Source organism: Enhydra lutris, unplaced genomic scaffold (genome assembly GCF_002288905.1).
Source record: "Enhydra lutris kenyoni isolate GAN:26980312 unplaced genomic scaffold, ASM228890v2 scaffoldscaffold63, whole genome shotgun sequence".
Lineage (NCBI taxonomy): Eukaryota > Metazoa > Chordata > Mammalia > Carnivora > Mustelidae > Enhydra > Enhydra lutris.
This window is the reverse complement of record NW_019154147.1, coordinates 9,333,302-9,356,842: the sequence shown is the minus strand read 5'-3', so window position 1 is coordinate 9,356,842 and position 23,541 is coordinate 9,333,302. Positions and strand designations below refer to the sequence as shown.

General features: G+C 45.4%; 1 protein-coding gene across 1 annotated transcript in view; it reads left to right on the top strand.

Annotated features, from left to right (window-relative positions):
* Positions 1-1,188: 1,188 nt before the first annotated feature.
* LOC111158828 (protoheme IX farnesyltransferase, mitochondrial) overlaps positions 1,189-23,541 on the top strand; it is a 129,005-nt gene continuing 106,652 nt past the window's right edge. The window contains 3 exon segments of the mRNA XM_022521109.1: positions 1,189-1,304; positions 5,715-5,848; positions 8,008-8,329. Coding sequence (XP_022376817.1) covers positions 1,262-1,304; positions 5,715-5,848; positions 8,008-8,329 — 499 coding nt within the window. The 5' untranslated portion in view covers positions 1,189-1,261.

Genomic DNA, 23,541 nt, shown 5'->3' with positions numbered 1-23,541 from the left:
CTGGGAGCTCCCACAGATCCCGGGCCTCTTACTATCCAGAGTCTAGCAATGTTAGCTAAGAAGAACCAAAACGGCTATCATCTTATCCATGAAGACAGAATCGCACATATAGAATGCAATTCCCTGGGGCGCCTGGGTGGCTCAGTGGGTTAAAGCCACTGCCTTAGGCTCAGGTCATGATCCCAGGGCCCTGGGATGGAGCCCCAAGTCCGGCTCTCTGCTCAGCAGGTAGCCTGCTTCCCTTCCTCTCGCTCTGCCTGCTTCTCTCTGCCTGCTTGTGATTACTGTCTGTCAAATAAATAAATAAAATCTTAAAAAAAAAAGAATGCAATTCCCTATTTCTCTCCTCTTTTCCAAAAGCTCAATCTTTTTTCTTCAGTGTCCTTTTACCTGTGAAACTCCTACCTTTAAAAAAAAAAAAAAGAGGAAAGAAAGGCTTCTGAGATCTGCTCTCGTGGTCACAACGCTAATGATCGTTTATTAGAGCCTATACATAGCAGTGCCTGGCTACCCATTAGAGAGACATTATTTAATTCTCCCCACCCATCTTCTAAAATAGATGTTATCACCCCCGTTGTACAGCTAGATAATGAAGTTCGGGGGGGCTTACGGAATTTGCTCAAACAGGTCCCAAGGCCAGAGGTGAAGGGAGGACTCGACTACGACCCTCTCACCAGACCCCGAAACAGACCACCACACGCACCTGCTACATCCTGAGATACTCTTGATGATTCCACACCCTGAGGAGGGGGCTCGGGGACAAGAAACCCCGAGTCTACCGGTCCTCCCACTTGACAGCCAACAGAGTAAAACTGCCACTGATCAGACTGGAGGGAGGAGGCAGAGTCCCAAGACCCGCTTTCTCTCGACGATCCCGTGTGCAAGAAGCATCCCAAACGTGACTTGAAATGGCAGCGCGCGGGGACCGCAGTCCAGCCCTGCCCCGGAAACCTCTGGGAACGGAGGCGCGGCCGACGTCCGAGCGCGCTGCCTCTTTTCCGGGAGGAAAAGCCACACCGTGCTCTTCGCGATTCTCGAGGGAACCTCAGGCCTCCGACCTCCAGCCCGGCACTCTCCCGCCCGCCCAGGGGCGAACACCGCCAGCCGCAGCCCTTTCCTTCCGCGTCTCGCCCGCCGGAAGTGACGCACAGGAAGCGGCCCCGTTCCCACGGGGGGCGGGGAAGGAAGATGGCGGCCCCCAGCAGCCGGTGAGGAGAGAGGAGGACACGGGGATCCTGGGGAGCGGCCGGACTGTTCCGTTATGGCCGCATCCCCGCACACTGTTTCCTCACGCCTCCTGACAGGTAGGGCACCCGTCCTTGGGCACGACTTTGGGAAAATTCTCATCCTGTGGCCACGTGCAACGCCGTGGTTCAGGCTGGCTGCAACCTTGGAAGCCCTTGGCGAGGTCGGCTGGGCACCGGTGGGGGGAAGTGACCTCTGGAGCAGCCTGAAGTGAAGACACTGTGGAGCTAGGGACTAGTCTTGCACTGTGGTCCCGGTGGTCCTCACAGCCTCCGTCCCCTTCCCCCGGAGGGGTGGTGTCCGGGGCTGCTTTCGGTTTTCCGAGTGGAGGCTGGTGGAGAGGATGGAATAGAACCTTGGGGCCCCACGAATCTCTTGGTTTGTCAGAGTCTCAGTTCCTCGTTACAGGTATAAGTTACTTGTAAGCTCCCTTCTAAGGACTGGCGAGCGCTTTGCCCTCACTCAGAAGCCTTGTTCCAGTACAGCGGGGTTGTGCTGACAAGGATGAAGTTGTCACGATAAAGATAAAATGATACAGAGGATGACAACTGTAGATAGTGGGCTACAGTCCCTCTCAGATTTTTGGGTTTCTACCATGAGCGTGGGCCCTGGTATCATCCTCCCACTTGAAGGACCTGTAACGACCACATGTTCAGTATGGTAGGTGCTTCCGTGACTTGGTCTCAGCTCAAGTGGCACCTTTTCAGAGATTCTTACCCTGACCAGCCTATTTAAGGTAGAGCCCCTCTTTTCTCACGTCACTCTTACTTCTTTCCCCATGGTTAGCATAGTCTGTAATTTTTTTTTTTAAGATTTTATTTCTTAGAGCATGGTGTTGGGGGGACAGAGGGAGAGGGAGAAGCAGGCTCCCCGCTGAGCAGGGATTTTTTTTCCCCAAGCGGGACTCCATCCCAGGACCCCAGAAATCATGACCCGAGCCACCTAGGTGCCATTGTAATTGTTTATTTATATATAGGTTTATTATGTGTTTCTCCCAACTAGAATGTAAAAACCCTGTGAAGGTTAGGGACAGTTCCTCTCGGGCTGGTCTCTGTGCCCCCACGGCCCAAAACAGTACCTGGTTTATACTGTTGACTCTCAGTAATTGTCCATTAATTGTATTTGTCCATTCATTAGAGAGATTAATTAAAGAAATGTTAAAGAGGAAGTTGGGAATTGTTTTGCCGCCAGTAGTTTTGATGATAACAAGTGGCTGTGAGAGGAATGTGTTGCTCCTGGTCTGTGTTGGAGATGGGTAGGAGAAGCCAGGGACTCCTCTTTGGTCAAATCCCGTTTTGTTTTGTTTTGTTTTTAAGATTTTATTTATTTATTTGACAGACAAAGATCACAAGTAGGCAGAGAGGCAGGCAGAGAGAGAGGAGGAAGCAGGCTCTCCACAGAGCAGAGAGCCCAATGCGGGGCTCGATCCCAGGACCCTGAGATCATGACCTAAGCCAAAAGCAGAGGCTTTAACCCACTGAGCCATGCAGGCGCCCCTCAAATCTGGTTTTTAGGCCTCACCTGTCACAGGCTGATTGCAGCACAGAGCAGTGCTGATCACAGTGACTCTGAAACTCCTTTCTTCCTTTTCTCTTATCACGTTTTTATTTTATGGGCCTGTTTTGGCTGTGTAATCTCAAGCCATATCATTTGTGTTTGCTGGAATTGAGTTTACTCATCTATAAAATGAGGCAGTGGAACGAGATGATCTCAAAGGTCCTTTCTGGTTCAAAAAGTGGGGAGGAGAGTGGGAAGCGGGAGGGAGTAGAGATGAAATAAGAGTGGCCATGGTTTTAATAATTGTTGAAGCTGGGTCTGTGACTGAAATTTTTCATAATGAAAAGTTTTTTTTAAAAAAAGGTCTGTGATTCCTTTTTCTGTCATCCCTGACTGTGAGTGTGCTTTGATCATGACCCTTGGCACTGATTCTCAGGGAGCTCATCCTTTCTTAGCACTTGAATTGTTACCTCTATTGGGAGGTTTTTCCAGTGTGCATTCCTTTGCCTTTCAGTCCTGTACTTGTAGCTTCCTAGAAGAACAGTCTCACTTCACTGCTCAGAGTCTAGTAAGTTGACTTTACATGGTTTGGTGCTGGATCAGTCTTTTTCAATGCTGGTACAAAGCTTCCTGAAACCATGAACACAGTTTCCCAAAAAATCTGCCAGTAAGTGGCCTGTACAAACTGCTAGGATCCACTTGAAAGATCATTACAGGAGTCTGATATGGAAGCACCATGGTGGGAAGGGGTGGCAGAAAGGCAACGTGTGACTGTATCAGGTATCTAGCGGTTGTGCTGCTTTTGCTTCTAAAAATTCAAAGTATTTTATCGCCATTAAGAGAAATTCAGGACCTACAGTTACACGTCTGTGCACCACATTTACAAAGCTCTACCATTGTGACTCAGTGTGGTGCTGAATGGTGGATATGGTCACGTTTCCAGGTTTTTAATGTTAACTCTTGTAAGCTCTGGGTATCTTCAAACCTACATTTGTTTACACAGGGCTGAAATGTCTTTCAGTTTCTAAGCACTGATTCATGGAAATGGAACATATTTTGACTGAATGAAGTATTTTCATCATTTAAAAGTGCAGTTTCCAGCTGTTTTTTTTTTTTTTTCCTTAACTACTATTCTGTAAAATCTCATTTTGACCCACTTAACCTTGAGAGATATTTTCCAACATGGTTCTGCCCTCCCAGCAACTTGTATTTCTTATTGGACTAAATGACCTCGGAACTGGTCTTGAAATTAAGGCCCAAATAATAAAACTTTGATGTTTTTTGATATAATCTCTTATCTATATATTTTTATTTTATTTATTTGAGAGAAAAAGAGAGTACACACATGCACATGAGCAGGGGAAGGGGCAGAAGGAGAGGGAGAGGGAGAAGCAGGCTCCCCACTGAGTAGGTAGCCTGAAGGGGTTGGGGGGGCTCCATCCCAGGACCCCGGGATCATGACCTGAGCCAAAGGTAGATCCTTAACCAACTGAGCCCCCCCCCCCCCCCCCCCCCCCGCCGCATGATCTTTTATTATTAAAATCCTGTCTTCCCAAAGAATAATGTCAAGACAAAAGAAGAAAATTGTACACTGTCAAACAAAACAAGCAAACCCTTGGATATCAGGATTCATTTGAAAGGAAATTTCAGAGGACTGATTTCAGAGCTGCTTTTCCTACCTGTACGCATATACAGGCAACGCATATTCATATATATGGAAAACAAGCATTTTGTAATTAACTGAGGTTGGAGAGTATGACTCCAGTGAGGAAGTGAGTTACCTCCAGTCTAAGATAATCGCCATGTATCCAGAGGGGCAGTGATCCTTCCAAGTAAATTATGTAGAAAATCCAGTCATCAAACACGATCTCACTGTTGTAGAGAAAGTGCTCTGCCAGCTGTTCTAGCAGAGGTGAGAAAAGGAGAATCCCTGCCATCAAGGTACCCAAAACTATGGTGATGGAAACAATTGACAAGAAGAAGTGCCATAAAAAAGAGTATAAAGTGGTAGAGTAGTTGAAAAGAGACTTTGAAAATTTGACAGGTAGAGAGTGGAGGCAAGACACGGCCAGCCAGAGAAGTATCAGCAAAGACGAACAAATTGTGAAATGTGTGGTGTGCTGAGTGGAGAGTGATGAGTTATAGGTACATGTGCGGGTGAGTAATGTCTATCCTGGGCTTCCCACAGAAGACCCACCGATCACAACCCGTCCTTGTGGAGGTACTGGGAGAGCAATCGGAAGCAGGCATGATGACCCTGGAAATGAGTCAAAGCTTAGAAATTACCCCCATAATTGCATTTTCTTGGGGACAGTATGCAGTGGGACGTGATTGTCTTAAAGTGGCTAGACACAGCAAGAGGAGAGGCATGAAGGTGGTGGAGAACGAGAAAGACTTTGGGTCATGGAAGCCATGGGACCATCACTTACATGGCCTGACACAGAAGCATTGGGTTGTTACATTTGAGAGGTTTGGTTTGATTAAAAGCCAGATTCAGCTCTATAGGCTTCTTCCTGCCTAGATTGATAGACCCAGACTTCACTGAGGACGCTCTCCCCTCCCTTTTGGTTAGTTGTCTTACCCAGCATGGCCCCAGCATTCATCTGAAATATATTTTCCAGTTTACTGTCACTTACTGAGAAAACCTGTGTTTCTCATTTTCCGCTATCTTTAAAAGTGATTGAACTGATTGTCTTATATTTTCCTCAAAAAGATCTACAGTGTGGTCATCTCAGCATTTCATATAATAAAAGCATAATGATCCCGAAATGAAAAATTGCCCCATCCCTGTGGAAGAATTCCACTTAGTGAATTGAGCTGATATGTGGTGGTGATTTCACGAATCCGATCAGAGGTCTGACCCATCGCACGTGCTTACAGTGGTGGCCGGCTTTGCTTCTGGTAGGCACAGTCAGCATTTGGTGAGAAGCACTAATCCTATGAACCTTGTCTTTCCCTTTTCTCTATTACAGGTCGGGTAGGAGGATGTGTCCGGTATCTAGAGAGAAGAGCGATGCAGGAATCCCCTCACACATTCGTGCATCTTTTCAGGAGCGTCCGTAAGCAGTGGATTACATTTCAGCACTTGACCTTCCTCAGGCGCATGGTATGTTCGGAAGACCATCCCCTCTCTGCCGCTGTCTGCCTTTCCTTTCTTTGTGTGAGGGAATTTGAGAAATTCCTGTGAAAAGAAGAGTTGTAAGAAGTACCGCTTGGAAAAGACTTTTATTTCATGTCCTCTTGAGTTTTTCCAAAACTTTAATTCCTTGTTTTGATTATCCTTAACTGAAACCAGAGTAGTCCTGGCATTTGAGGTTAAAAGTATGATCTTGAACTTACTGATTAAGTTTGGAGAAAGATTGAAAACTTCTGGCATATTTCACCTAGGAGAAAATTAGGAAAAGCTGAACCATTATCATACATCTCTTTAAATTCTTTAAAGTTCTGTGAATATATCAATGATACAGAAATAATTTAACAGGGTGACCTTCCTGTTTTCCTACATCAGCAGTGCATCTGAAAGTCTTTTAAATGCATGCACCTCTGAGTAGACTCAAGCAAATTGAGATTTTAGAATTTTCTAGGTATTTTATAGTGGGCATTACTCCTACGTCCTGGCCCTCTAAGTTGGCTTCATGATCCTGTGGGCGACGTGGTAGCTTATTCTTAATTACCAGTGAGGATATTTGCCATTAAATAGAAAAGTATAGAATGGAGAAATATTAACTAAAAACTCATAATTGATGCAAGCATGAACAGTTAGCAAGTTCACAATCTCAAATCTGATTTGATGCTTCTCTTTTTTAACTTAGAATGCCTACTCTAATGTAAAAAATATAAAATTAACTTAAAATCTTAATGAAGCTCATCATTATTTTTTTTTAAAGATTTTATTTATTTATTTGACAGACAGAAATCACAAGTAGGCAGAGAGGTAGGCAGAGAGAGAGGAGGAAGCAGGCTGCCCGCAGACCAGAGAGCCCAGTGCAGGGCTCCATCCCAGGACCCTGGGATCATGACTGGAGCCGAAGGTAGAGGCTCACCCACTGAGCCACCCAGGTGCCCCTGAAGCTCATTATTTTGATAAGGGATTTACATTTCCAGGAATGTTCAGATTTCTTAAGTTGGGGATCAAGGATAGTGAGTATTTAGAAGAGAAACTCAAGGATGTATAATGCCTTTCTTACGTACGCAGAATTCTGGGTTCCTTCATGAGTTCTTAATTCCTTTCTAGGACTAGTGTATATAATTTCAAGTATTTGTGATAAAACAGAAAAGTCTCTTAACTGGTTATCAGAGTAGGTGGTTCCAAGCACCAGGGCCACTTACAACTAACTGGTTATTGACTCTCTTTTTTTTTTTTTTTTTTTTAATTTGACAGAGATCACAAGTAGGCGGAGAAGCAGGCAGAGAGAGAGAGAGAGGAGGAGGAAGCAGGCTCCCCACTGAGCAGAGAGCCTGATGTGGGGCTCGATCCCAGGACCCTGGGATCATGACCTGAGCCAAAGGCAGAGGCTTTAACCCACTGAGCCACCCAGGCGCCCCTGGTTGTTGACTCTTGTCAGTTACAACTAACTGGTTGTTGACTCTGTCGCTTTATTTCTGAGCCTTGGTTTTCTCTTCTATAAGTTAAAGAAGGAGATACTGATAATGATCCGGCTTCCTAAACAGACTTTTTAAGAAGCACAGATAAGATATATACTTTATAGACTATGAAGACCTATATTATGTAAAACTACACATGTTCTCACTAGGTTAGTAATAGTTACTGCTTCTTGCTGGCAAACCGTAGAGGCTGTCAGACGGTAAAGCTCACGTTCTTCCCACAGACACAGTGCTTTCCTGTCACTGAGCCCTAAAGTGTTCCCTACCGCTGTGCCCTTCTCTGCACTATTTGCCTAGAAGCGTGGAAATTCACCAGGTTGACTTGGGAGAACTTCCTTTTTTTCCAGTGTATTTGGTACCTTTTGGGGGATCGTGTTGGAGGGAACACGAAATTTATTTTTCTTTCAAGGAACTTATATGTCCAGGATTTTCTAAACCATAGAATTAAGAACCATCACCGAGGTGTCAGTTAGGTTCACTGTACCTCTTAGTGTAGTTGTTTCCATGTAACAAACACTCAAATATTCGTTAATTCAGCATGTATTTACAAAGGTATAGGGGATCCACTATTGTAACAGACTGATGGGAGGCGTAGCTCAACAACGGTATAAGAGCATTTGGGGCCTTGGGTTTATAGTAACACGTACTTTCCTTATTTAGTATGTCACACAACTGAACAGAAGCCTCAACCAGCAAGTAAAACGGAAGCCAGAACCCGTGGCATCTCCTTTCCTTGAGAAAACACCTTTGGGTCAGGCCAAAGCAGAAATCTGTGAAATGAGACCTCTTCCGCCCCCCAGACTACCTTTATCCAGAAAATCAGGTGAAAAAGAATTGCTCGAACTGGAATCAGCCTCCATAGCTGAAGGCTCGCTAGATGCGGGGACAGAGACAAAGGATGAAAAGCACTGGAAAGAGATGAAGTTGCATCTGGACGATTTGCCAGGAATTTTGGCGCGGCTGTCCAAAATCAAACTCACAGGTACCTTGTTTTTCTGCTGCAGTCAGGTTCTTACTCGAAACTTTATTTTTAGTTAAACGAAATGCTGATTTTATTACTGCACCAAAAGGAGTATCTTGAGACTACCCGTCTTCTATTAGTATTTTTTTATTTCTCTTCGATTTACTTGGGATTCGAAATCAGCTTTTCCAAATTCTGTTTACACACAGCTGTAAATAGTTTTGAATAAATACATTGTACTAAAACTAGTCTTTTTTATCTGCAGTTAAAGTGGAGCGCCTATCCTGCTTATTTTCTTGTCTTTTGTGTTCTTATGCCTACTCTCCTTTAAAGATGGCAGTGCGGTAATGAGTTCTGTTTTGAGTTCTGAAAACAAAAAGGCCTGCACGCCTGTGGCCTCTGGGACTCCGAGCACTCCGCTGGGTTTTGCTTCTCGTAGGGCCTCTGGGATTGTCCCAGGCATGCCGAGACTAGAGTGTATCTCTGGAACCAGATTGTGTGGCCTCAGGCCAGCGAACTGAAACAAATTTTATTGTACGCATTAGGTATTAAGCCGTAACAATGTCATTCGGTTGTCATAGCATATGGTGAGTCAGGCAAAGCTTTATGGTCATCAGCCTGTCTCAGAGCTAAACTTAGAAGTAGCTTATTCTGGGCTAACTGTGTTCTGAAGGTACATCCTGGGACATTCTGCAGCTTGAGGACACCGCCTCTCCTTTTCTTGTTGGACGAGAGTAGAGAGAAAAAATACAGAGGGGGAATAAAAAGCTAAACCAGGTGCTCTTTGAGGAAAGAAGTGGAAAGCAGTGTCACTGAGTCAACATGGCAAAATGAACAGATAAGACGGAGAGACTTTGGAGAGTAGAGAAGACCAGGGAAAGAGTGGTGTGTGTGTGTTTTTCCAGACAGTTGAGCCTTGAGGTATATCAGGTAACTTCTTTCCTCAGGGACCAAAGCCACTTAAAATCTTTTTTTTTGTGGGAGTTGGGGATGGAAAACAGGCATAGAAAGTTTGCCAGATAGAAGAACATAGTAAGACCTACCTTGTGTAACTCCAGAACAGTAAGGCTAATTCCAGGTGCCATCCTTGAAAACAGGCCTCCGTGCTTTGTGGCAGCCGAGGAAGGAATCACCACCTTTCAATGAAAAGTTATCTTTTGTCATTTATACAAATGGCGTGTGATGTTGCTGCCATGGTAAGAATGACTGCAGATGTCATCGTAAGGATGTCACCCCAAAAATGAGTCCCCTCAGTCTGAAGGCAGCAGAAGTGGGCTCTGTCGACAGCAGGAGCTTCTTGCTTTGTGTGCACGTCATTGAAAGTGTGTTCAGGTCCGCATCCCGCTCTCGCTCTCCAGATGGCTTCTCCCTCACCGCCCCATTCCTGGCAGTAATACCAGCATTCTTTGCTTCCCCGAGATGGGAGACCTTAGCCTCATTCTTTATTCTTGGCTCTCCAGTCTCCCTTCATCTCTAGGCCAACGTCCCACTGTTAGCACTGGTGTCCCTTGTAACGCCCGTGAGATGACTCATCCCCGTTACTGAAGCTGCCGTCCTAGCTTAGGTCCAGTGGCCTCTGGTCACTGCAGCCGGTTGTCTCCGACTCTCTCCTGCTGGACCAACTTCCCTAAAACATTGCTTTTACGTATTCCTTACCTACTCAAGAGTCTGCAGTCCTTCTGTATTGCTTTCTGACACAACTCTGCCCGGCTTTAGAGAAAAGCTGTGATCTGGAATGATCAAACTCTTCCCCATAAACAGACTCCTCCTCCCACCCAACCTTGCCAGTTAGGCTAGGCCTTCCATCCATCATACCCATTCCTCCTACCTCCATGGAAGACTGGTCTGCCCTCTTATATCCATTTAGAGCCTTTCAAGACTTCTCCGTTAAGCCTTCTTTTGTCTGCTCTTGGCCCGACTGTTCCTTCTCAAAACTTGGAATCTGACTTTGAGGCCCAGCACACTTGAGTTCAGATCCTGGCTAGGACATTTACTAGTCAAGAGAGCCTTTGGGCAGCTTCTCAGCCTGATTGAGACAACTCTCTCACCTGTAGAGTACGAACAATAATAAATCCTCGAAGCGTTAAATCCCATAATGCATTCAAAGTACCCAACAGCAGGCTTGACACAAGGAGCACCTCGAATGTTAGTTTCCAAATAATTACGGGTAAACGTATGCTTGTCTATGTAATGTATATTCCCTAAGTTGTTCGAGGCCAAAAATCTTGCCATCTCCGTGTGGAGTACTTGTAGTCTCTGAGTCCAAGTGCTTCTCTCTTGGAAGGACTGGCCGTTAGAGGGAACATGAGAAATTGAAGTCGTCCAGAGTAGGACAGCTGCAAGGAAGAGGGGATATGGAAACCCTGTCCCTTGGGGAACGAGATTGTTTGGCTTGGGAGAGAGAAGGGAGGAGGGAGAAGGAAGACGAGAGAAGGGAGACTGGCCATGTTCGAGTAGCGACAGCTCCTGTGATTCAGAGGAACAGTGCTGCTGATGTCCCGTCGGGAGGGCAGAAGAAGGAGATTACATTTCAGCAGCACGAAGGAGAGCTCTCAGGAGAACGATCGGATGGGAGGGGAAATGGGCTGCCGCGTGAGGCCGTGGTCCTTGTCGGTTGGAACCATCCAGGTAGAAGCTGATTATCTTTGAGGGAAGGGATCCCTGTGTTGTGTAGTGGGCGGAACTCGATGATACTAGGAGTTGGTCTCCCTTCAGTATTTGTTGTGTGTCCGCCTTGTACGTTTGTGTGAGATGCTGGTGATACGGAGACAGCAGGATTTCCGTCCTCAAGAAGAAGCTGATCTGGGGCGCCTGGGTGGCTCAGTGGGTTAAGCTGCTGCCTTCGGCTCAGGTCATGATCCCAGGTCCTGGGTTCAAGCCCCACATCGGGCTTTCTGCTCAGCAGGGAGCCTGCTTCCTCCTCTCTCTCTGCCTGCCTCTCTGCCTACTTGTGATTTCTCTCTGTCAAATAAATAAATAAAATCTTTAAAAAAAAAAAAAAGCTGATCATGTGGTGGGGGGAGTTTTGTAGGCATACACGTATATACGGATAAAACAACTGCGGTCAGATGCCTCTGGGTTTCAAACCCAGAACTTCTAGTAACCTTCGTGACCTTGGGTCATTAACCTTGAGTGCAGTAGTTTATCCGTAAGGTAGGGTAGAGATAACGGTACTCCTGTAGCCTTATCTTAAGGATTAAACGAGATAATGCGTGTGAGACCTTCAAGTGCCCAGCACCTTGTAGATGCTAAATTAGCTATTATTAACACTGTTACTCTTACTCTGTCCTTGCTTAGGGCCGTGGGTGTTCTGAGTGTTGTAGCAGCTGCATCGTAGGGCGGAGTGGGGACCCAGAGAAGGGAGTGTTGTTTCTGCCTGTGAAGGAGGTTGAGGTGAATGAGTGCTTACTAGGTACAGAGGGCAAGGATTGTATGTAAGCAGAGGGAGGAGGCTTTGCAAAGGCAAAGAAGCTGAATGCATCCTGGCATATTCTGGAAACTGTGGATACCAAGAGGAATGCAGCAGTACCTGCGCGTGAGACAGAGGAGACGGTCACTGGGAGTCTGAAAGTTCGGCAGGGCCATAGTGCCACACTGGCATGCATTTCATGCTCAGAAGCTTGGCTCTTATGCCCAAGCAGCAGGAAGTTCTGGAAGGTTCTTTGGAGAAACACACAATCACTTTGTGTTCTGTCTCATTTATTTATTTTTTTTTAATTTTAATTAATTTTCATTTTAATTATTTAATTTATTTTAATTTATTTAAATTTAATTTTAATTACTACCCGAGTATTACGAACTTATGGCGATAAAAATTCAAATAATACAGAAGCATGTATCCAAAACTGAAAAAGTACCCTTTCCAGCCATTTTAGATAAAACCCCTGCTTGAAATGTAGCCTCTTCTACATGTATGTAAATAGATCAAGAGCCATGGGTATGGTTGTACATTTTAATGGAAATAGGATCATCACACACACACACACACAGTTCTGCAGTTCACTACTTTCTTAGCAGCGTAACTTCCAGTGAAAGTGTTTGCCACTGCGTACCCTTCCATTAAATAGAAATGCCTTTTTTTTGCCTACCTCACCCTCTACCACTAAACACGCAGGGTGTTTCCAGCACGTGGGAATCCGATTCCCTCTGTATCCGGTGCTTGTGCATAAGCAGTCTTTACCGGTTTTGCCTCTAGGGTAACAGAAAAAGATTTTTATGTCTCTTAGGTTTCATATTTTAAGTCATAATGGGATTTAGCATCTTTTTCTCTATCTTGATCATTTGTGTTTTCTCTTCTTTGTTTCTTATACTCTCAGTCATTTCTTACTTGTATTTTTTTGTCATGTTTTGTTGTTCCGTTTTATTTTGTCCCACTGAGATATTTAACTTTTATGTATTGGATAGATTTTTTTTTCTGCCCTGTGGTTATAAAAACATTCATTCATGTTTTTTCCTGGTACTTTTCTATTTTTTGTCGTATTCTCTAAGGTTTGGGGAGCATGTCGAATTCAGTTCCGTGGAAGGAGTAGGATTGATTAAGAGATCTGTGATACTGGCTAATTGAGCAAGGGGTGCCTGTTCTTGTAAATAAAGCTTTATTGGAACACAGCCATTTCCATTTGTTCTACACTGATGTCACACTGCGCTGACGTCACATTGCATCGGCGGAGCTGAGTGACTTATAGAAAACTTATGGCCTGGAAAACCTGAAACAGTTCCTACCTGGCCCTTTAGAAGGAGAGACCTGCTGAGCCCGGCTGTCGAGCACGGGCCAGTGAGAGGCAAGCATGACGACCAGCACACCAGTGGCAGTCGGCTGTGAACTGACTTGGCCTTCACTAAGGCTGTGGTGGGTCAGGAGGAGAAGGGAGAGAAGGGGATAGAGAGAGATTGAGGAAGCAGAATGAACAGGACCTTACGGAGAGTTTGGGGAGTGCTGGGGGAGTGCTGGGGAGGCCTGAAATAAAAGGTTAGGACACAGAGCAACAAAGGTTTTGGCTGCCACGAAGCAAGCACTCTCCAGTTCTCTGGGCCCCGTGCGCCTGATTCTCACACACCTGAGCCAGTGCTCTCAGAGAGAACACGGTGTAGTGACCTGTGGGCCAGAGTCCCTGCATTCAGATCCTGGCTCTTACTAGTTGAGTGACCTTGAGCAAGTTCCATAAAAAAAGAAAAAACCACAACAACCCTGTGTGCCGTGGTTTACCCACCTGTAAACTAGAGCTAATGATAGCTGTTTTAAACTACATAGAAGTGATAGGTTAAGAGCTGTACACTTATCTCTTATTTCTTTCTTAAGGATTTTATTTATTTGTCAGAGACAGAGAGAGAGCGAGCGCATAGGCAGGCAGAGTGGCAGGCAGAGGCAGAGGGAGAAGCAGTCTCCCTGCCAAGCAGGGAGCCTGATGTGGGACTCACTCCCAGGACGCTGGGATCATGACCTGAGCCACCCAGGCGTCCCTATACACTTGTCTGTTAAAAGATAAATTCGTTTCCTAGGTGCTGTCGCAGGTATTTTTTTAAAGGATTTTATTTATTCATTTGATAGAGATCACAAGTAGGCAGAGAAGCAGGCAGAGAGGAGGAAGCAGGCTCCCTGCTGAGCAGAGAGCCCGATGTAGGGCTCCATCCCAGGACTCTGGGATCACGAACTGAGCTGAAGGCAGAGGCTTGACCCACTGAGCCACCCAGGTGCCCCTGCCATAGGCATTTGAGTGTGAGATGATTAGCCCTGCTCTAGAAAACCTCCCAGCTTTCTTGTGTGGATCAGTGGTACTGGGAGGCTGAAGAGTGTGAACACCGATGGAAGAAACAGGTTTGGCGCGGAGATGAGCTCAGTTTTGGTCTTGTGGATTTTGAGCAGCTGCTGCATATCCCAGTGGAGAGGTTCGGTGGGCGGTGGGCCATGGAGGACAGGAGCTTAGATAGGATGTTGGGCCTTCAGCATGGCCCTCGGCCGTGAAGCAGAGGTAGCCAGCAAAATTTTCAGGGGTCGGTGTGTGGTGACCAGAACAGAAGACCAAGGTCATTTGTGGATGCATCCCCTTTTAAGGATTGGGTAGAGTGTGTAACGGAGCCCGTGAGAAACTAAATGATCAGAGGAAGGGAAACAGGAAAGGGCTTAGTCACAGACACTGGAGGAGAAGACACGGTTCCTGAAGGAAGTGATCAACACTTAAATGCTAGAGGTCTACTAAGATGGCTGGCCAGAAAGTATTTTATTTGGCCCTTAGGAAGTCAGTGTTGACTGACTGCTAAATCAGGAAATAACTGTCAGTGTTTCCTCTTCTTTTTTTTTTTTTTTTTTAAAGATTTTATTTATTTATTTGACAGACAGAGATCACAAGTAGGCAGAGAGGCAGGCGGAGAGAGAGGGGGAAGCAGGCTCCCTGCTGAGCAGAGAGCCCAATGCGGGGCTCGATCCCAGATCCCTGGGATCATGACCTGAGCCGAAGGCAGAGGCTTTAACCCACTGAGCCACCCAGGTGCACCAGTGTTTCCTCTTCTTTTTTTTTTTTTTTTTTTTAAGATTTTATTCATCCATTTGACAGAGAGAGATCACAAGTAGGCAGAGAGGCAGGCAGAGAGAGAGGAGGAAGCAGGCTCCCTGCTGAGCAGAGACCCGATGTGGGGCTCGATCCCAGGACCCCAGGATCATGACCTGAGCTGAAGGCAGAGGCTTAACCCACTGAGCCACCCAGGCGCCCCCCAGTGTTTCCTCTTCTTAAGAAGAGCCTTAAATGAGGTACTTGAAATGATTCATTTGGAAGAATTCCTTAAAGTTTATTTTCAGAATGCTTACTTCTTTGGGCACAGGAGGAAAGTGTGGGAACTGGTTTAGGACCCATTTTTTTGGCGGGAGGCCACACCTTCCTCTCCTTCACCCTGACTGCTGCCGCCCTGCTTTTCCTTTCACGTACCTTACGGTGTTGTGTATCAGAACAGGCATTCCGGATGCAGGGTTTGATGTTTAAAACATGGGGACTGAAATCTAAAGCCGCGGTTAAATTGCTCATTTAACCGTACGTCATGTCAGTGTGCACTGACTCATCGGCTCCCACACGTCCGCGAGCTAATGAGCACACACCGCACACGTGTTCGCACGACACTTCCTGGCCGCTGTCCCCGGGGATTCCGATCCCGTAGGTCTGGGACAGGACCCAGAGATCTGCATTTCTGACAAGCGCGCCAGATGATCTGATGCAGGTGGTTCCGGACCACCCTTCAAGCAAGCGAAGTAGGTGTTGGGCAGGAAGGGGGCCGGTCCCAGACCCCGTGGTCTGGCTGGATGTGGGGAGCGCGCACCCTGTGAGAGCCGGAGCAGCCCTCGCTACCGCTGGCAGCAGGAAAAGCCAGCTGGGCAGGATCTGGACCACACAAGACATGGATGCAAAAGCAAGATGTACCGAGGAAAAGGCGAGCAGCAGCCTCCCCTGCGGCCACAGAGGGAGAAGTCCCAGGGCAGTAAATTTCCCCTCGTATCATTTTATATATGCTGTGCCCCAGGTTTCTGGATGAGCTAATTGAATTAAAGTCATTTCCTTCTGCTTATTCCATTTAAAGAGGCAGCACCCTTTGGGTGACCCCTACCCCCTTATTTGACCTTTTACCTCCCTATTTAGTTTATTACTTGAATTCACACATGTCTTGGAGTCAGCAGGATTTTTTTTTTTTTCCTTAAAGAAAATCCCTGGTATCTATCAATTGATTTCTTTCAGACTCTTAACATCTTGGGCAATTCATTTATAGCTAATGATAGCCGGGGCAGGAATATCTGAGAGTCAGCGATCACTTTTATAGAACTAGTCTTTCTTTTTCTCCCTTTGTTTATAGCTGTAATATACCGACGATCATTAACCGTAGGATAAGTGAAGGGCCATACAGTGACCCTACTTCTGTTTCATTTGTTGGATAGCAGGGTCGTCGCAGACAGATGCCTTGACATTCATGCCAGGATCTGAGCCAAATGTTTGCTGGTGCTGTACCATTTAAGGTTTTTTTTTTTTTCTCTGAAAGGAAGTGAAGACTGAGTTTATAAAGAAGCAATAATATGTCTCCCTTGAGTTTCTCTTGCCAACTGAGCTATTTACAATATGTTTTTGGAGTTTGTTGCAAGGACCACACCGGGTTGGAGAAATTTTATTTGGGTTAGGATCATAAGAGGCTTTGGTGACTCAACTGAGTTTATACTTAATATGGGTCAATAAAAAGCAGGGTTCCCCCCCCCATAACATCTGTGCTGAAAAGCTACAACATGCTTTCTGAGACCAGAACACGAAAATGGATTGTTTGTTAGAACCAATAGATTATGCTGTTGACGGGACTGATACAAACTACAGTCCGTCAATGTATAGATTTTTTCCCCCAGAGCCTAGAATGCTTTTTATTAAAAGAAAAAAAAAACCACAACAATAGAGAATACAGTTTTATTTTAGATTGCTTGTATAGTTTTTACAAGTCAAAGTCAACTGGCTGCAATCTTTGGCTCTCAGATACTATATAAGGAATCTTTATATTGATTGAGTAGAATTATGATTTCCTGACTTTTCATTTATATTTTGAAAAAATTGCCTTAATAATGATATGCTTATAAATGTTAAAATACTATCTTTATTGGTTACTTTTAGGAAACAAAATGGAAAATACAGATAAGCAAAAATGAAAAGAATGTTCAAAATAATAAGCACTTTGATGATTTTTGGCATATTCTAGAATTTTTTTTCCATCCATCTTGTTTGTACGTGTTTGCTTCTTAAGCAAATATAAGACCACAGTGTAAATGCTTTTGGTAATTTTAGTGAGATATTATTCTGTGCATATGTTTTATGTCAGTATATTTGCCCTGGTTTTGGTGACTTAATTTTAAGTTTTGAAAGCAGTGTTTTCTTAAGAAGAAAAAATGTAATATAAAAAAGTCCCCTTTGGCCTGTGTGGGTAACTGTTTTGCACACGGTGTTTGAGCCTCTTTTGTGCACACTGTGCATCTCGGTAGGAACAGCACAGCCTCTGGACTGAGGCTGCCTGGGCTGCAGTCTCTGCTCTACCATTTATTGACTTTGTGATATGGACACATATTTGTTCATTTCTGTAAGCCTCAGTTTCTTCATCCGTAAAATAGGATAATCCTGCCTCATGGGTTTGTTGTCAGGATTATGGGAGATAATGCAAGTAAACAATTAAGTACTGAACCTAGCATACGGTAAAGGTTGAAGAAAGGTTCATCGTCTCTATGCTACATTATATATTATATTAATGCGTATATAGTTTCTGATGTGTTTGTTTTATAAAAACAGGGTCACAAAACACATTTTGTTCAGTTACTTGGTTTCTGCCTTAAATAGTGTGTCACAGACAAGCTTCCTTATCCCTAAAGTTAAATCTTCTGCCTTTTTTTTTCTTAAAGTTCCCTGTACTTCATAGTGTGGATACATTGAATTTATTGAACCATTTCCTTTTTAATTGACATTTAGGTAGTCTGTGGCTTTTACTGCTAGTAATAATGATTTTTCATACTATCGTACATCTGTCCTTGTACACATTTATTTCTGAAAGAGCCTTAGACATGTGCTTTTGCTTTTTTTTATTTTTATTTTTTTTTAATATTTTATTTATTTATTTGACACAGAGAGAGAGAGAGCGAGACAGTGAGAGAGGGAACACAAGCATGGGGAAGCAGGCTCCCAGTTGAGCAGGGAGCCTGATGCGGGACTTGATCCCATGATCCTGGGATCATGACCTGAGCTTAAGGCAGAGGCTTAACCCACTGAGCCACCAGGCGCCCAGTATACTTTTGGTTTTGTTTTGCTTTGCCTTTTTTCTTTTATGCTTTTTGTTTTTAATAGGTAGATAGCATGCCATTAGCATGGCCGTATTGTAATTTATTTACCACCCTTTCCCCTTAGATTGTTTTCAGTTTTTGTGATTACAAATGGTGCTGTGATACCCGTGACCATTTTCCTCCGGTAGGTGCCTGCAGGGGCCTTGCTGAATCAAAGGCTATGCAGACTCTGTAAGTTTTAATTTTTCCTGTCAGATTTCTCTTGAGAAAAGTTCCCAGCAGTCTACGCTATTACCAGATTAACCAACTCTCCACGGCTTCACCAAAAATGCTAGATAATACTGCACATTTAGAAATAACTCTACCTGGGGCGCCTGGGTGGCTCAGTGGGTTAAGCCGCTGCCTTCGGCTCAGGTCATGGTCTCAGAGTCCTGGGATCGAGCCCCGCATCGGGCTCTCTGCTCTCTAGGGGAGCCTGCTTCCTCCTCTCTCTCTGCCTGCCTCTCTGCCTGCTTGTGATCTCTCTGTCAAATAAATAAATAAAATCTTTAAAAAAAAAAAAAAAAGAAATAACTCTACCTATTTGGTGGGTGAAAAATGGCACTGGAGTGTTTAAATCTGTATTTTTAATTTTGTGATTTTTGTATTTTCATTTACATATTTCCCTTATAGGAAACGCATTTCAGCCAACGGTAGAATTTGGAGATACCCAGTTTTTACTAAGTCATTAACCAGTGTTGACTGTCCGACTCACAAATTTAAGAATTTGTGAAATTCTGTCCCTGGACAAACCTCATTCCCCTTAACCCCAAAAAATTTTGTTAGTTTTTTCATTGGAATTTCTGCATATTTACAGATTAATCTGGGGACAGATTGAGATCTTTACGGTATATATCATCTTTGTCTATCCAGGTTTTATTGTTTTCTTTGAATAGATTACATGTCTTTACTGATGATTTTGAAATAGTAAAAAATATATATATTTTCAGTTGATGCTTGAGTTTTTCAGGTTTTCAGTCAAGTGACGATCAGGTTGTCTCCGTTTTTCCTATTTATACCAGTTACTTTATTCTCTGGCATAATTGCGGCTTCATTCTGTCATTGTGGTTTCTGCTTCGTTCAGAAAGATCCGTGAGGCGGGTTACATACAGTCCTGACTGCATTTGCTGCTGTCTGCTTTTGATCCCCGCTCCTGACTTCCAACCTTCTGCTAATGGCAGTGTCTGTTTCTGTATCGTTTTCTTAGTCCTTTTATTCTATTTCATGGTGTTCGTTTTTTCTGCCTTGTCCTCCTGCTATTCACGGAGTCCCTGTTATGCCCCAGATGTGCCCTTCTGAGTGTCCGGAGAGGGGTGAGGGTCCCCCCCACACACGCCCCTCTCCTGGCTCAGAATTCTCTGGGGGAGCTTAGGGTCTGCTGGTTCTGTGATGCCTCTTCTTCAGAAGTATATGTAACCTCTTTTTCTTCTGTGCTTTTTTTTAATTTTTATGTTGTAGAATCCTTTTTTTAATTAAGCTTCCAACTAGCCCATTTTCCCTCTCCTCATCTTAATCCATTCCTGAGTGAAGACAACTATTCCTGGCATCGGTCACACCCCCAAAAGTGTAAAGTCCAGGAGGACAGGCACTGTGTCTCTTTGCACCCTTCCAGCCTCTGTGCCTCGAGCAATCGCGGGCACATAGTAGGTGCTCATTATGGACCAATTGAAGGAGTGCTCAGTCGGGTTTTTCTTCATCACCTGACAGTTTAATTTGGCATTGTTGGACTCCTCTTGCCTTTTAAGTTGGAGGATAGAGGTTACCGTTTTACATGACCAGTGTAAAGGTCCTGTGGCCCGAGGAGATGCACAGGGAGCTAGCTACCAGCCAGGGAACTTTTTCTGGAAAGGTGTTTGGCCCTGTGTTTCTGAAATCACATCGCCAGCGTCTTGCTCCCCAAGTCTGGTTTTGAGTGTAGTCTGCCTTTGCTCTCAGCCGAGCCCCTGAGCTGCAGAATACCCCCATGCCAGGGTGTGGTGTTAGTGGGTGTCATGCGACACTGGATTCGGTGGGCTGGAATGTTTCTTCCTAGTCTCAGGGAGGAGGATGTCAAGGCAGGGCCCTGCTTTCTTTTTGGTGTGACCACTTTTCTCTGCCTCTATAAATACTCCTGCTGGGGTGCGGAAGGGACTTTTCATAGAGTGGGCCCATCCCGCCCGTCGTCCTCCCTGGCCTCTGCCCCTGGCTCCCACCTCTCCATGTTAGGAAGAAACTATGGATACCGTCAGACAGCCCTCCTTTCCCGTATTTTTCTATTTCCTTCTTAGTTGGTACTTAGGCACTCTAATTTTTTGCCAGTCAAAAAATGAAAGTAGCAAGTCATTTCTCAGCAGCTGTCTTCAATTGAGTTTCCTCTGTGCTCTAGTTAACAAATAATTTCTTGAGGGTTTTAGTATATCCTCTCTGCCTAGTTTACTGCTGATGCAGCTTTTTCTCTGGTTTTTAGTTTTACTCACTCATTTTAGTTGGTTTCTGGTAGGGGTGGGCCGTGAAGATGCCTTAGCCAATGTTCTAAGTTAGAGAAAAATATATGTATCTGGGCTATTCTGTTTTCTGATGATTTAATTATTTTATATCAGTTCAATGTTCATTAAATTGATTTTAAGTATACGATGCTATGGTAAATGCCAGAGGAATGTCAAGATGAATTTCATGAGGATGATAATCATTCTCAAAAAATATTGACAAATTTGGGCACCTGGGTGGCTCAGTCGTTGAGCATGTAGCCTTTGGTTTCTCCTTGGGTCATGATCTCAGGGATGGGGGACCAAGCCCTGAGTTGGGCTCCCTGCTCAGTGGGGAGTCTGCTTCTCCCTCTCCCTCTCTCTTAAATAAATAAATAAAATCTTTTTAAAAATATATCAACAAATTTAAAGAAGAGAAACAGGAAAAAAAATAAGGTTGAGAATGGGCGCGGCTGCACGTAACTAAAAACTTGAACAGTGACTTAAGTCAAGGGTTTATTTTTCTCTGGCTTAGAGGAGTGTGAAATGATGAGTCTAGAGCTAGTGCTAAAGGATATTGTCACCTTACCTTGCTCCTCCTTTTGGCTCCGTCATTTGCTTTGGCTTTTGTCCTCAAGACCCCAGAATGGCTGCTGCCCCTCCGTGGTCATGCTGTACTACAGGCTGAAAGAATGAAGAAGAGGGACTATGTGGCAAGACAGAAACCTCCTTACAAGACTTTGCGTTTTTATTTGGGAAGAAAAGCTCCTGATGGGAACTTCCCCTTAGGTCTCACTGGCCAGTATGGTACCAAGTGGCTACCTCCAGCTGCAAGGGAGGTTGTCAGGTCCGGCATAATTCTTAGAGAAGTGAAACATGTAAAATCCAGCCCATCAACTGCCGGCAGCCAAGTTGTCTGTGTCCCCCCAGCACCCGCTGGGCTGTCTGAATATGCAGTCATCCCCTTTCAGGAAGAAGACGCAGGGCTGCCTGCCTCTCCTCCATCCAGTTTCCCCAAGAAAACCCTATGCCACCCGGTAGTGCTCCCGGGGACCACCACCAGCACGCGCACCTTGTCCGAAGGCTGGGTCGCCTGCGCAACGCTGACCTTCCCATTGGTGGCAGTGCATGCCCGCTGCTGTGTCCACAGCTTTTCCCTTTCATCTTGACCATCACGTGCACATCTGGAGACCAGTCCTTTGTGCCAGTGAGGAGCTGTGGGATGGGGACCGTGGCACAGAGCAGAGCTAGACTAGAGCTTTCCGGCAGGGATGAGCCTGGTAGGGCCATGCAGCTCTCCTTCCCAGACTTCTGAGCTGCACCCCCACAGGCCCCAAGGGCTTTGGCGTCTGGCTCTGTTTGCTTCGCCCCCAAGTGCACCATCTGCCTAGAGAGCCTGCCTTCATGTGCCCTGGAGAGCCTTGGAGTGCTGGTTCTGGTCTCCATAAACGCCTTCAGGCTGGGTTGGGGCTGGGGGTGGGGAGGTCAGACCATGCTTTAACAAACTCTCCTTCTCTGGAGAACGCACTCACCCTCCTCTCCCTGACCCACCCTTCGTCCTTCACTGTGAGTGAACTACCTCGATTCCCATTTCAAACCAACACGCAGGTTTAGTTCTCATCGACTGGGAGCCCCAAGTCTTCCTGCCAATGCAGTATCTCTGAATTTGCACCTGTCCTTGCCTTTTCTCCCCTGGACCCAGTTCCTTTCCCCCGCCACCTCCTGCCAGTGTAGACAGCGCCATCCTCCATGGATGGTGTGTCATCCGAATCCCCAGGGAGGCCCAGATGCTTGCTTCTCACCCATACTAGTCAGACTGGCCCGGTGCCTAGTTCTCTCTCGCTTTGGGGTATCAGCAAGAGCTTGGTTTCCGATTCAGAGCAAAGTATGCCGTGTGTCCTTTATTGAGCCCAAGGAAGGAAACACAAAAGCAAGTTTTAAGAGAATAGGACAAGGTTACTACTTTCAGTGCTAGAAAAAGTTTTTGCTCAGCAGCTTTATGTTTTAATATCAGAACGGTGGGGGTGGTGAATTTGGAGACAAAAAATGAAAAGGGCGTATCGGTATTTTGTAAGAAAATACAGGGTGCATTTTTAAAAAAAGATGTTTATTTGTTTGAGAGGGACAGAGAGAGTGAGAGAGAGCAGGAGCAGGCGGGAGGGGTCGAGGCAGAGGGAAAAGATGGGGCTCCATCTCAGGACCCCAAGATCATGACCTGAGCCGAAGGCAGAGGCTTAACCCACTGAGCCACCCAGGCGCCCCACAGGGGTGCATTTTTATCTGTATTTACACCTTGGGATTTTTTGTTGCTGTTGTTGCCATCATCTGCAGAATTTTGAACAGTTTAGCCTTTTAATTACAAATAATCAGTTACTTTACTGGAGTAGTTGAATGCTGTGGTGCCTGGAAACTACTGTACCTGGACAGGTGACTTCAGGCTGCTGTGCTCGTTCATCCCTGTGCCTGCTTTTTACTTTGTCGCTTTCCCCTGTTGCCATTCTCTACTGGAGTTTTTAACCGGCTACCTTATTTTGTACACAGCATAACTGTGGGGATGGAAGATAGCCCTCCTGTGTTACCCAGAAAGTTCACGGAACTTATGAAAGCTTGGAAGCTCAGAGGGGCCCTCGAAGACTCAACTTTGCTTTAATCGAGTCCCCAACTAAGAGACCATTTTTTTGTTGTTGTTTTGTTCTTCAGATAGGTAGTGACCGTAAAGATTGTCAATGAGCCATCTGTGAGAGCTGGCAAAGTCAGTTTCTTTTAAAGGGACAGCCACGTCATTAAGAGAATTCTTCCATTTGTTGATTATCTTAAAAGTATTTCTATGGGCACCTGGGTGGCTCAGTGGGTTAAGCCTCTGTCTTTGGCTCAGATCATGGTCTCAGGGTCCTGGAATCGAGCCCCGCATCGGGCTCTCTGCTCAGCAGGGAGCCTGCTTCCCTTCCTCTCTCTCTCTGTCTGCCTCTGCC